At 43.3% G+C, this 15281-nt stretch overlaps 1 protein-coding gene across 4 annotated transcripts in view; it reads right to left on the reverse strand.

Annotated features, from left to right (window-relative positions):
- The window catches only part of NAV2 (neuron navigator 2), a 390109-nt gene that overhangs the window by 87103 nt on the left and 287725 nt on the right, over positions 1–15281 (reverse strand). For all 4 annotated transcript variants that reach the window (XM_071559142.1, XM_071559141.1, XM_071559140.1 and 1 more), the window contains 2 exons: positions 14634–15023; positions 1144–1266 (listed from right to left, as the gene is read on the reverse strand). In XM_071559142.1, coding sequence (XP_071415243.1) covers positions 1144–1266; positions 14634–15023 — 513 coding nt within the window. The remainder of the gene's footprint in view (positions 1–1143; positions 1267–14633; positions 15024–15281) is intronic.

The following is a 15281-nucleotide window of genomic DNA, read 5'->3' on the forward strand; positions in this document are numbered from 1 at the left end:
ACACATGCATCACCAGGAAGAAGGTGCCATATCAAGCTCAGTCAAGCGCACTGTGTCCTGGGAATGACTTACTGATAATGAAAAATGCTTAGTTCATAAATTGGTTCGAACCAGTACCTCGTAATTCGTGTTTTGTACTCAGAGGCCCCTCATGGGAGAAAAATGACAACAGGTCACTTACTCCATCATTAGTAACACTCACCAGGCTTGGGGTTTGGAAGGGAAAGAAACAGCTATATGCTGATGTCCCTAAAAGCAACAGCATTTAACCCATTTATCTCAACTTCAACAGAATATATCCACATCCCTGGGTTCCTTTATGACTGCAGTCACATAAAGAATCAGTCCCCTGATTCTTAACTTCTGGCCTTAACTGTTCACATTGGATCACTGGACTTGGAAGAATCAGTGGAAATCAGAACAGAACTAGACCTATCGTATTTCAAACACTATGAAAATAGAAGTTTTAAGTCTTCTTGTGCTGCATCTTGTCCCCCAAAACCCGGAGGAGATTTCAGCAAAGCAGTCAGAAGGCACAAAATCCACATTTATCCTGACACCTAACACAAAACACCCTGGGGAAACTCACACCCATGTTGAAGGATTTCTTTGAGAAAATGGGCATATGAGCAATCCAGCTGGCATCAACTCCGTGAGACGGGAGCAGATATCAGCTAAGAAGCAGCAAGACCACAGCTGCTGTTGATCATTAAAGGAGAAATCACTCCATAGGAGTTCTCAGTGACTCCCCAGAAGTTTCTCATGAGAACACTTCGACTTTCACACAGGACTCCAGAGATGCACCTGAAAACATCTAGGATGAGTTCATATAAACATTGGACTTGTGAGATATGGATTATAACCATTTAAAAGTTGTGGCTTGATGGTGTGAGGTTCAATTTAGCCAACAGAATGTAGCTTTAACCCTATATAAACCATGTGCAGTGTGTAATAAAATGTCTTCACCATAAACCTCAAAGGCTTGTCAGTTGAAGTCCTTTCCCTCCGCAGAAGACGGTTTACATTAAACCCACACACTCAGTATGTGAATTCCCAACGCCACTCCATCTCAGGAGGTCACAGGTGCAGTGGGAACAACAGGAAGCCAGGAAAGCACGAGGTGGGAGCAGTTTTTGGGCTCACCTGTCAGCGTCTCCGAGCCCCAGGGCCGTGTTGCGCTGCAGCGTCTCCCGCACCGCGGCCATGCCGTCGGGCAGCCGGTTCAGCCGCCGCGTGTACAGGCCCAGGCCACCATCAGTCATGTACCTGGAACACAGCAAAGCAAAGGCAAGCAATGAGCATCTGACACAGCACCTGTTTTCTGCATGTTTGTATTTCTATATTGCAATTTCCCAGCTTGCCTTAGAATTTTATGCATTTATGGATTTTATATAGCTGTGTAGTTTCTTATATTTGAAATAGTAGCTCCAGCTTCCAACCACTGTGCTACACTCCTGCATCCTGTCTGAAGGGTCAGGGAACAGCCAGAACACTGAGCCTGACACTCATGGACCAATAGCAGGATAGTAAGATACCATTCTAGACAAAACAAGAGACAGACCAAGAACCCTGGGGAAGCTCCAACGAGGGCAAAGCAGTGTGATGATGATGAAGACGACAAAGCGCGGAGTCCTGGGACCCGGGGGTGGGTGTGCCAAGGGGCAGACCCAGGGGAGGTTTGGGGAGTGACACCAAGGTGGCCTGAGGGTAGACAGTTTTTAGACTGGATAAAACTTCTAGTTAAAGTAATTAAATAGTGTTATAAATGACAAGACTTCTCTGCTGTAGTGCACGTGTCAATGTTTTGTAGACCTGAAAAGCTTTTCAGTAAAGAGCTGTTCTCTACCTTTACCCAAGACAAATACTGTCTCAGAAAGATTTTTTTTCCCCATAAATTTTAGGCAACAAAACTAATGATATTACTCAATAAGAAGCAAGGAAAACTTTGTTCTTGATTAGATTGGAGATGCTTTTTGCTTCTCATCATTCTCCATTACACTTTGCACTCCGTCCCACCACCAAGAACTGAATTTCAACATAAATGTGATAAAGGAAGAACACTTCACTTTCATTAATGATGTCCCTGTGGAAGTTAATATTTATGAGTACTATCACTAATGATCCCTTCCTGCCCAAAAAAAGACATGGTTTATACCACCCTGAATCTTTCTGTGTGGGCTAAAACAATACAATCAAAATCTCAAAGCTTTTACAATTTAACTGCAAAAATCATATTGAATATATACCTAGATTTTGTCAACGAAAAATGAACATGAAGTATCCCAAGATTTACAGAAATCAAAATTGCAGCATGAATTAAAAGCTTTTTTCAACCTTCTTTTTGCTCCTACATTCCAGTCTGGCTGCAACTGTGACCCAGAGACCCCCGCATTTAGAAACTACTATTGATTATTACTGTTCTTAGATATTAAGAAGTGCCAGGTGCACATATGACAGTTCACAGATTGCTAAAACAGCACATTTCTTACTTTCTAGTTTAGACAAATGAAAAATTAATGTTACATTGAACAGAGATGGCACATTTTTGCCAAAGTCAGTACCAATGCAGACAGTAACAGACATCATGTAATGTAACTTCAGGAACAGCAGTAACCAAGAAAAGCAAAACTGTACAACTACCCTGCACTGTAGGGTAGTAAGATATTTTTATCTATTAAAACTGAATAAGATATTTTATTTATCAATACTGAAATTGAGAAGTTACTCCAGTCTTGCCTCATTGAATAACTTCTCACCAATGTTTCAATAATGTTGTGAATATTTGGTGGCATTTCATGACAGTAGCAGGTAAACAAGCCTCAAGCGTCAAAATAAAACAGCAGGATTTTTCCTCTCAGTTTAGCTTCATTTCTTGAAGTATTTCTGACCACAGATACATGTGAGAGCTTTAAACTGGAAAGGCAAGTCCCATTCACCACAGAAGACCCTGGCACCAAGTGGGCTCTGTGCTACCACCATCAGTTCTCCAGCCCACACGTGAACAGCACTGCCAGGGGAGTAAACTCACCACAGAGGGTTTCCCACACCTGAGACTGAAATAACTCCACCAACTCCAGCACTGTGGTCGCTGTTTCCAGCATTCTGCTGGACACATAACATACCTCACCAAGCTGGGAGCTGATGGGGTTGTGTCTTCACAATCTTTCAGCTACTCAGCAAATCAACAGCAGCCCACACAGTAACATCCAGACACTCAGGACATCTTCCTCTTGCTTAAGAAAGCACAGAGCTTTCCCCCTAGCAGGAACACACCCTCCTGCACAGCACGAAAGCAGAGATGCTCTGAGCTGCAGCCAGCAACGCCTCTGCTGGCGAGATCCCACCACAGCACTTGGACCTCACCCCAGCCAGATTTGATTACTGCATTTATAAAGGCAGGATGGTGAGGAGTCAGGAAGCCTGGCCTAATCTGCTGGCTGCCATTTCAGTCAGATCACAGAATCATAGAATCACAGAATCGATTGGGTTGGAAAAGACCTCTGAGATCATCAAGTCCAACCCTTGGTCCAACTCCAGTCCTTTTACCAGATCATGGCACTCAGTGCCACGGCCAAGCTCAGGTTAAAAACCTCCAGGCATGGGGAATCCACCCCCTCTCTGGGCAGCCCATTCCAATCCCTGAGCACTCTCTCTGTAAAGAATTTTTTTCTCATACCCAACTTAAATTTCCCCTGGCAGAGCTTGAGCCCATGCCCCCTTGTCCTACTGATGTATCTGTCTGTACAGGGCCATCCCAGGAGCAAACCAGGAGTCTCTGTGGAGTTTAACAGAGGTTGCTAAACCCATCAGGTCAGACACAAGAGCATCCTCCACTCAGCAAATCTGCAGGGACTGGCTCTCCTACCTCATAAACAAAGACTGTAGAAAGCATGAGCAGCAGTTGCACTGTAACATGTGGAACTCGCCTTAGCTCTGCCATTCTAACTTGTGTTTGACAGTTTTTAAATAGTTTATCATGGAAGAATATTTTTCTTCCTAAGCTACTGAAATAAATGGAAAGAAGAGAGAAGTGGAGCTTAGGACCATACTGTTATACAAACAGTATTTTAGTATGTAATGGTCATACACTAATTGGTTTACTGCAGCTACTTGCCTGCACATGAAACATGTTTCTGTATGAACACCCATTGCACACGTACTCCAAAATGCAGACCTGAGCCTTGCTGTCAGATTCTGGCACATGATCAGTCCTTTGATAAAAAAGATCTACTACAGCTGAAATACAATGTTTTCTCTACCCATTACTCAGAACACAGGAAAATAAATATATTACTTTCAGGAGTTAGCCATGCTGAAATCCATGCTTTTTCATCAGCATATTTCATGTTCTCCACGGAAGCTCAGCAAGTTAAAAGATTAGAATAATTCTGCAGTTGCATAAACTGAAAACTAAGAGTCAGATTTTCATTGCTTTCAAGCATTGATAAATCTTGCATAGGTCAACGGGAGTTGGATGCCTTTGGCACCTTTGGCCATTAAATCATGGCAGTTTTTCTAACAAAGACCATGTAAAAAAGCACAGACAAAAATGATGACTTTTAACCCCTATACCAATGGGACAAGCTTCTTACATGCCAGAACAACACAAGATAGACCTTTGTATTGACATGTTTGTGTAATCACAGTTTGAAAGCTTTATATCTTATTTTCATTTCATGCAATATCCTCTACCAGGAATGTTTAATTCTGAAAAGATGCCAAAACCAATGATGCTTTAGTCCTGCATGCAACAGTGACGTGAAGGAAGGAGAAAAGGTACTGCTTTCTAAATTCTGTGGAGAAAAGCACTTTTACAATGAATCTACCTTAAAATAAGTGAAAACAAAAAATTGTCTCCTACCCATTTGCTAGTACAGAGGAGATTAAAAGTTACTTGTTCCACAAACCTCCAACAATTGCGCTTTTTTAACTTTCTCTCCATCCCTTCAAACTTAGAACTGTCTTGACTCTAAGAAACTGTCTTGCCTTTATGAATGCATTACTATTGCTCCAAATATTTGCTCTGTGAGAAAGGGGAACATGATGAAGGCATATTTTGTCTAAAGACAACCTTACAATGTTTTACCTGGGGAGGAATAACACCAGGAAATATTATCCTCCATATACTTGTAACAGGATTCAACACTACCTGGATTTATTACCCTATCACACCCACACAATATGGAACACAAGAATATCAGCCTCTCCTCTACAATGACCCATTGCAGTCCACACAACTGTATTAGTGTCATTCACTTGAGTTTCTTATTAAAAAACACAACAAATTTGCACTAATTGCCCTGCTAAGTTCATGACTCCCAGGAACTCTGCCAGCACATTCAGTGCAAAAAAACCCAGGACTTAGAAGCATTTTTTTTACCTGCCCCAAAATAAAAAGAAGTTCAAACATATGATCTGGGGAAAAGTGTAGTATCCAGACCCTGACTTTTATACAGATGGGTAAATTTACAAACAATGTAATGTCCCATGTCCTTTCAGAATGGTACCAAAGGCCAGTGGGGAATGACTGCCTTTAATGAAGTTCAATATAATATTTAATGAATGGACAATGAGATGGTGATGACATTGGTTAAAAGGCATTTCTAATCTTTCCAGGAATTAATGTTTAAATATTCCTTGCTAGAGTTTCACTCTTCATCAGCAAGGGAAAAAAAATAACCAAACTCCTGTCAACATGGAAAGACTCAGGTTAAACAAGAGAAGTTTTATGCACTTCTAACACACAGCTGGGACTTACTGCCCACTTTCTAGGTGACAATTTTTCCCTATAAGAAAGTGGCTCCCTGCCCTGTATTACAGGCATAAAGTAATTTGCTTTGGACAACCTGGAGCTTTAAACTTCTCTTTTCTTTAGCCAAACAATCTTTCTGTGCCTCTGAAATTCTGAATGCTGTAACAAGCCCTTCCAAGTGTAATATTTTTAGGGTATTTCTGATGCTGAAGTGATTTATTTCCCTTTCCTGAGAGGCACGCTGAGAAAACAGGAACAGGGATCAGTAAAATCCAGTGGTGTGAATCACTTGCCTTCTGTCTGCACTCCCTCCCTCCTTACCCACAGACACAGCCAGCCAGCAGCACACACACTTTTATGGTCTGACAACTCTACCACTTCATATATATTCATCTCGCTCCTTAATGCATGAATGTGAATTCTCCAAGTTTGAAAACAGATAGCCAAGGGACAGGCATTCTTTACTTCAGTATTAGGGAGAAAAGGAGCAGCAGGTAAGGCAGCAGCACACAACAGAGTGGGCAAGCCTGCCCTGACGTGCTCAGGCTCACACAGCTCCATCATCCCAAACCCACAAGCAGAGAGAGCAGCGTGCCCCAGGCTGGAGCCCACTCGGCCAGCCCAGCTCCTCCTGCCTTCCTTTGGTGTTTTGGAAACAGCTGCCCAGGTGGCTCCTGACAGAAGATTTGCCCAGCAACCCAAGTGCTCAAACCTTTAAGAAAGAAAAAGCTGGTAGGAATTACAGCTTTTGGATTATTCTGTGTATCAAAATCCACTTTGAGGTGCAGAAATGTTCTCTTACAAATGCAGCAGTAACACTGTCATCCTCAATGTTTTCCTTTAAATCTCTATTTTCACTAGGCTTCATCTGTCTTGTCATTGCAGTCAGTTAGATGAGATCAAGAGGCTTAACAAGCTTTGAGTATCAAAGAACAGCTCCAACTCAGCCAGTTGCTCAAAACCAACAGCAGAAAATTCTCCACTGATGTTTCTGAAACAGGATAAATGGGATCAAAACTACCCTGTTATTGCAACGAGGAGTATGTGCTAAATCTACCTAAAATGAAATGGTGGGATGATGGCAACTCCAAATTTCTCAGTTTAGTTTGAATCTGCTCTGCATTTTCCATCATAACATGGACATTAGTATGGTCTTTTCCCAGGTTTATATCCTCCAAAGTCTTTCCAGCCTCTGTTCTTGCCTGGCCACCTCCCCACTGGCACAGATCTGGATCTCTGTCACCCAAGGGTTGAACACAGACCCAGCCTCCACGCCTATGGCTGGCTTAAACTCCAGTCTTTGATCCCTGTGAATTCCGACACACATTCAGGAACAGGATTAGGTCCTGAGCTTTCAGGTTGGGGCTTCTAACACAGTGCTCAAATCCCTAATATTAGACCAAATATTACCCTTCAGGTTCACAGAAGCACAAGCCTATGGCTCAATTCATTTAAAATTGAATATATATTTAAGGCAGTCTGTAATTTTTAAATTAATAAACTTTCACAAATCAATAGTAACTACTTACAACAACAAAATAATGAATGGACTATTAATGGTTTTGAAGATGCTCAACCTAAACAAGGAGTAAACTCTGATCAAATCACTTGCAGTCTCAAAATTCCCAATCACTGCTGGAAAAGAGAAGATACCTGTTCCACTAACAGGTAAGACAGGAAAAATGAGATTATGCAAAACTTACTAAGTATATTTTAGTTTCATAGTTTACTTAGGAAAACCTCTCATCTGTAAATCACCAATAACACAAATGGCACTGCTTATTCACACTGTCCAAGCCAGTCTAGAAGCAAAGCAAATTCACCTCCATTAACTGCTTAATGCTCAGACCTTTTTCTGGGGGGAAAAAAAACCAAACCAAAACCAAAACAAAAAAATCCAACAAAACACAACTCTACAGAAATAAGTGGCTTCTGTGAAATCAATACTTTCCTATCTGGAGATGTATTAAGGCTGCCTGGCACGTAAGTCATTCAGCAGCCATCAGATAACAATCTTTGGGCACTGTTGTCCAAGGCTACATTTTTTTCCTATGTCTTCTCAGCTTCAAGCAGTTCTGCAGGCAAGGAATTCCAAGGACAGCATGGCCTAAGGAACTTGGGTGGGGGTTGCCACTACAGGTCAGATCTCATCCGTGTCCCCACATCTATTCCCTGCAGGAGAACGGCTTCTGACTGAGCTCCTGAAGAAAACAGTTTCCTTGTGGAATGGCCAGTCTCAGACAGATGTAGTCGAAGAGAAATTGTCAATACATAAAAGAATAATAGACTGAAAGAAAGCACCTCTCACACTGCTGCACCCATTGCTGTTCCAGCAGAGTCTCCTCAGTGTATGATCCTCTTCTCAACACATTCAAACTGTCAGCCAAGTGCACCTTGACCTCAAATTCACCTTCACCTCAGGGAACAGCCTTACTCCACCATTGCTTTTAAAGCTGTTTTACAAATCTAGTCAGCCCAGACAGGCTGGGCTGGAGTCAGGCTGGAAAACACCCAGGAGGTCAGTCCTTTCAGGTGTGCAAACATCACTCTGGACCCCAGGGAAACATGGGTGGAAATTCATTACTTACAAGAGGAGGAGACTCTCCCACCCCCAAGCACAGGCTGATGGCCTGAAGCCAGGGCAGGGCTCACCACCGTCAGGCCCTTGTTCAGTGGAGCTTTGCACATGCCAGTTTGGATTTAAATGCCTAAATCCTTTCTCAGGATCTATTTCAGCGAAAATCACAGAAATAAGCAGTGGGATAAGGGATCTATTTTCATTATTCTCTTTAATTTTATTCAGGACAGGAATGACTTGTGACCAACGAGGAGTAAGGAGGGAGTGCTGCTTCTCCAGAGCTTCGCAGCAGCATCAGCAGCAGAGTAACTCCACAGCACCTTGCGATCCCCACTCTTTCCCTGCAGACAATCCCCATCAGCGCCGTGTGTGTGACTGCATCCCCCTCTACTGGCCAGCCCCAGACTGGGACTGTATTTTGGCCTTTAGAAGCTGTCCTTTCACTCAAATTTCAACAATCTGATGCAGCAGTTCAAACACTGCTGAGGTGTCTATTACAGAAAGGAGCCCCCAGTGGGATAACTGCTATTAAGTGGTATTTTGCTAAGTGTTAACAATAGGAGAGTATTTAGAACTAAGAAAAAAAACCAAACAATACACCCCAACTTCTGAGTTCATTTCATTGATTAACACTATATATGACATAACACACCTTTTTCTACCACTATAGTCAATAAAAAGTTTGATTCCAGCTGATGTCTGAGGTTATAACTTGTCTTCCTGAATCATACACAGCAAGAAAAGTTCTATGAGAGCATATTATCTGAGACATCATTTGTGGTAAATGATAAAACACTGTCTTATTGATGAAGCTGACACAAGAGCTATTCCTGAAATGACAGCAATATTTAAGAACACTTAAAACAATATACAACATTAATACTGCTGAAAATGCTTATGCAGTATCCTGTTCACATCTGCTGTAAAGAACTATAAGCACAGTCCTTGGAATCAGAACCCTATTTTGATTAAAACACTGCCACAATTTTTAGTTTTCATTCTTACAGTACCCAGATGTCTATGACTTTAAATCCAAACTCACTTTCAATTTGGTTTACTATGAAGTCCAAAGTCAAGGTTTCCTTATACCTTTTCATAAAAGTCAAACATTTGAGTTTGCTTGCCTGACCCCTTCATTATTTATGTTAATTATCCATTTACCATATATAGATACTATTCTGCAATGTTGAAAAGATCAAAATGTGAAAGAAGACAGCCCTAGCAAGACAAAAGGCAGTTCAAATAAACACTCTGCTCAAATACAGAAGAAAAATAAAATAAACCTCCTAATGAGTCTTAGTCATGTTGAAGTGTTAGAGCCATATAAGGAATGCAGTTTTACCCACTCACTGTACTTTGATGAAAACTTATCACTAAAATCAGACCATTTAAAGAGCAATGTCCAGTAAATGACTAATCCACTGGAACTCAAAGTGTACAGAAAAAAATACAGAGGTAATAACCATGGCAAGAAATAGGTCAGAAAATACTATACCCAGAGCACTGAATCAATGCACATGTTCTCACTCAGCCCAGAACCAGCTCAGCCACTCCTGATCCCCAGCCAGCCACGTGTTACCTGGAGCAGCAACCGCTCCTGTGGCAGACAGCTCAGAAGGAAAGGGGCTCTCTCACCTACTGCCACCAATAACAAATTCTCCCCAGCAGCAAACTGCACAGTCCTTCTCCTCTTCCTCTGAAACCTCAGCCCAAGTGAAGGTCTATTACACCATGTATGACCCTGACATCTGAAAAAATGCGTCACTGTCTGACCGATAAATAGCACAACCAAGAAACTTAGCTGCAAAAATCTTACAGATATCAGTTACCCTTCAACATTCAAGGAAATCGGTCCTCAATTTCAGCTCTTCTTCCCCTACTAATAGATACAACTCCTAAATGTAAGCCTGCATCAGAAGTCTATTGAAACGATGGCTGTGGTCCATGAAGGGCACCGTGTTCTCCGTGGGCTTGACAGACCTGAACAGAAGCAGGGCTAAAGCCTGATTCCCCACTCCAAATGGCCTGCTGTCCCTTTCTGCATCCTTCATCCATGCTCCAAATTCAGCTGCTTGCAGTGCTTGCAGAAAGAACCCCAGGGAGCATGAAGGTTTGAATAAACAAGAAGGACTCATAATCCCAGGAGCATTGTGCACACAAACACATTAGGAGGTTGTGGAAATCAAGGTCTGCAATGGAAACTCTGTGAGCCCCCAGTCATCAAACAAATGAGCAGGTCAATGAAACAGCCAAATGCCTCCCCCCACCACCAACCAGGCCAAACAGGAAGGTGGCTGCAAGGAGAATTTTATCATGGTGGCCCTGAACATCAGATGCAGGCTGTGCCCATCTGTTCTTATCCAACAGCTGAAGGAGCAGTGTGTTCCTAGGCTGGCCAAGTGAGGTTTGAGAGAGTCACTTAATGAGTTCTTAACGAGATACACTCCAGTGAGTGAGCTGGGCATGCCCCAAAGCCCAGCCTGGCATGGTCCCCACGCTGGCCACTGCCCTGCCTCGAAGCGCAGGCTCTCAGGCAACTGAGCTGTCAGACCACCAAATCTACATTTTGTTTGACCATCACTGGAGCAGCCACAGCTCTGCAAAAAAATTATTTTGACGAAGGTGTGTTTGCAGAATCAAAGCCATTTCTTGAGAAAACCTGTAGACCAGCAGCACTGTTAATTCTGCATAGAAAGCTGCACATTAAGGTAATGAAAACAGGGACAGAGGATTAAGCAAATGAAAAGAAATAATTCTAAAATACTTTTTTAGCCCAACAGCCCTGTCACTATGTTCTAATGACAGATAAAAGGGAAATTAACTCTACATCTCATTAGAGAGAACTGGGGTGGGGGGAGAGAAAAAAAATTATGTTGGGAGCTAAAGGGAGACTGAACTGGACAAAACCTTCTGAACAACCCCCCCAAAACCCATGAGAATTAACATCCCTGTCTGGGACAATCTTTGGGGCAGACAGGGGAGACACTTCAGGGCTCTGAGGTGCCACTTGTGATGAGGCTTTGAGCTCAGCCAGCCACCAAAGGGTCACAGTGGGCTGGGGTAGATTTGAGAGACACTTCAGGGCTCTGGGGTGCCACTTTGTGATGGGGCTCTGAGCTCAGCCAGCCACCAGAGGGTTACAGTGGGCTGGGGCTCACTCCCCACCTCACACAAATCCCAGTCCTGTTGCTTTATCACTGGGTCATGTTTTAGCTCCCACAATATGGCAACTTCTTACCTTTGATCCTCCTTCTGGAGACTTCCTTAGTTTAAAAGCTGTTTTCTGGCTGTTTGGCAAAGATTTTCTTCCTAACCCTAAGAAAGCAATGCTGGTGTCTGCCAGAGCTCTGCTTGAGCCGACTCACTGAAGGAGGCCAAATGAAACTTCCCATGACCCAGTACATTTCAGAGAAAGCATCAGGATCACAGGGCTAAAATAGCTTTTCTTGGCTATTGGATTTATTTTGGCTGTAACGAATATTTTGGCTTCCCTCCCCATCAGTTTGCCAATGAAAACACAGATCCAAGGTTTTCAGGCTGCAGGATTGCAGCAATACTGAAAAATGACAAAGTGAAACACATACCAGCTAATAAAGAGCTATTCATGCTTTAAATACCCTCTTGTGCTGCTCTCCACACACTGTAACAGCTTCTGGAAATACTGAGCCTGTTTGCCCTAGCACTGATGTTGGTGATTTGTTCTGCAGCAAGTCACATGGATGCTTTCTTTACAAGCAGCCTCTCTGATTTCTAAGCATTTTATTACTCCTGTCCCACAAAAACACCATGCTGTCCTACTTTTTTACTATTTGGATTAAACTGACATTGGGGAAGGTAACTTATGGAACAGGCTACAAAATGTCTGTTCACACTGGAGATGGTGGCCCAGTGTCTTTAGGTGTCAGGGAGATTCCCCAAAGTTAACACAACACCCTCATTTTTCTATCTCTCCCCATTATATTGGGATTATATCCAATGCTGTTATTGCAAGTCAGTACTGCAATATTCCCCTCTCAAGACTCTCCATGGACAGTGTGACCCCAGCAGTGAGGGGCTCCTTCCAGCAATGCTCCCTCCAAATGCCCAGTGTGGCGAGGAGAGGACCCCAAACTGCCCACCTCCAAACCCTGCCCACAACCTGGAGATGGAGCTGCATCTTTCCAACGATGGATTGACCTACAGGGCCCACTCTGCCCTTGGAACTGAGTCAATGACTCCAACAGTGCTGTATCAATCACTAAATCAGCTCATATTATGTAGCAAAACAGGATTTTTTTGCTAAAGGTAAAAGATGGGAGGAAAAAAGAAGACATTTGTTCACACTGCTCCTAAGAACTTTACCTTGAGATCTCATTTATCAATCTGTGGCGAGTTATGTGAGTAAAAAGTGAAAGTTATCTCCCTTTAAAAACTAGTGGGGAAAAAAAGAGTCAGATACTCAGTTTAAGATGTCCTAACACTCAAGGTTAGGAGTGAGGGGGGGTGGAGCACATGACTCTTTCTGCAGGATTAATCATTCAGACAGAAGATCCACCTGGCAAAGCCATTTTATTGCACTGTTAGCCCCTTAGACCCAGAATCTAAAGACCACGCCTGTACTTTCAGATGGATACCCACATTTTTCACCTTGCAGAATGACCAGGCAGACACAGAAAAGGAAATGATACACAGAGATGAGAGAAGACACATATTTCTCTGGCAATACCATTCATAAATTCAACAACTTTCTTACTCTTTGCTTTTCCTTAACCTGGAATCTGAACTTTATACACTAAATAAAGATCTGCAAGGACTGGAGCTCCTCTGAGACATGAGCAGCAGAAGCCTTCACTGACACAGTTCTGCCAGGGATAATTCTCAACTCCTGCTCAAGGTGTTTTATAGAAACCATGGTGCTACTCAGAATTTATTTTCCTCACTTCCAGACAAAGATTTCAGGCACAAGTTTGAATAAAATTCATAGTCCAGAGGAAAAGTAGTAACTTACTACAATAAACATTACGAAACTCAGGTGTGAGTTGATTTATTTGAGGAAAAGACAAGGTGCTCTTTAGTGATATAATGCATTATTAATGCAGCTACAGGTACTGGTGCTTTATGTGAAACAGAATTTCATACTGGCTTTTGCATCAGCTGCTTCAATACATGCTTCCCAAACAAAGAATTAAAAATAAAGTGTCAGACTTCAAAAAGTGTGAAAATGTCCAAATATTCACAATGGACAGAATTAATAGAGGTTTCCAGATGGTGTAACTGAACTGGCTAAGCGAGTGACAAAGCAGAGCTGGATTCCACCTTTCTACTCCAATAAAAGACACTAAATCTTCCAAAAAAGCCAATGCCACAAGAAAAGTCACTAACACCAAAATTCCCAAACAGCAAAGGATGTAAGATGGCCAGACAGGGAAAAGGCTGATGCACTCAAGCTAAGAAAAAAATTACTGCATGTTACAGTAGGAACTGAACATAGACATCCTGAACCAAACACTGACTTCAGAGCAAAGAACAAATTCTTTTTCCATTCAAGGCAGAGATAAAATGTTCATGTAAGAACTTGTTCAGAATTGTCTATCACTGCACATTTCTGTCCACTAACTTTTCTTTCAACTTTATTTAGTGTACACAACTATTGTACCTAGTATAGGGATGCAAACTCATTTCCTTACAGTGAACTGCCCCCTCAAAGTTCAGTAAAGCATAAAATATGCCTCACTCTCTCCACCTCGTGGGCATAAATGAATGTTGCAGCACGAGTCTGACAACCACATTGAACCTTGACTCGGGAAAACATTTAAACATGTGCAAGAATATCTTCATTTACAGGAATATTATTTTCACATGCACTTCAATCAGGTGTTTAAATCCCACGGATGAAACAAACTGTGACAACAAGCTGTCTCTCCAAACACTTACTCAAACCAGCAGAATACATTTGGTGTTGGTTTTAATCCTGTCTCCAAACAACCACGAAAATGCAGTGTGGAAGAACAGCACCAGGGGAAGAACCCCGCCAGGGGAAGAATCCCGCCAGGGGAAGAACCAGGCCAAGGGAAGAACTGCAGCAAGGGAAGAACCGCACCAAGGAAAGATACATACCAAGGGAAGAACCACACCAAGGGAAGAATCATACAAAGGGAATAGCCGCACCACGGGAAGAGCCGCACCACGGGAAGAGCCGCACCACGGGAAGAGCCGCACCACGGGAAGAGCCGCACCAAGGGAAGAACCGCACCAAGGGAAGAATCATACAAAGGGAATAGCTACACCAAGGGAAGAACCGCACCAGGCAGGGTGTAAACTTACCCACTGGTGATGTCGTCAGCCCTGATGTTCTTGCCCAGCACATCCCCATCACTCATGTAGCCCGTGGCATCTATGGCGATGCCCTCCAGGTCAATGTCGTCGCCGGCCTTGTCGGCGATGTCGGCGTGGCAGATGCCACTGCCGCGTGGTGCCAACTGCCGGCGCAGCGGTGCCGAGTACACGTAGCGCCCCGCCTCGGCACTGATGAAGCGGCTGGCGTTGCCTCTGGGTGGGTACCCGTTGCCCATGGACGGGGCATCGCCCGCCTGCAGGCGAGGGCTGGACTGCCCCAGCCTCCATGACAAGGGCGTCGGGCGCCCTGTCAGGCTGAGGATGCTGCGGCCGCTGATCTCGGTGGTGACATTGGTGTCGAACGTGGTCTCCAATGTGCTGGAAAACAGGACACATGTCAGGTGAAACGTGAGATCTCAGGGGGCTGCAAGACCCTGAGCGCCCACCAAGCCACAGACTGTCGGGGATAGCACCGACAGAATTTACTGCTGGGCACTCTGTCACAGTGAGGTCCACTCCTCCACGTTTCTAATTAATGACACTCTTGCACATGGACCAGCAGGTGCTCAACATGAGAAGATTTAAGCAGAAACTTTTTAAGGGATTATCCACAGTATCAAAGCGTAACATTTTCAT

Source organism: Pithys albifrons, chromosome 6 (genome assembly GCF_047495875.1).
Source record: "Pithys albifrons albifrons isolate INPA30051 chromosome 6, PitAlb_v1, whole genome shotgun sequence".
Classification (NCBI taxonomy): domain Eukaryota; kingdom Metazoa; phylum Chordata; class Aves; order Passeriformes; family Thamnophilidae; genus Pithys; species Pithys albifrons.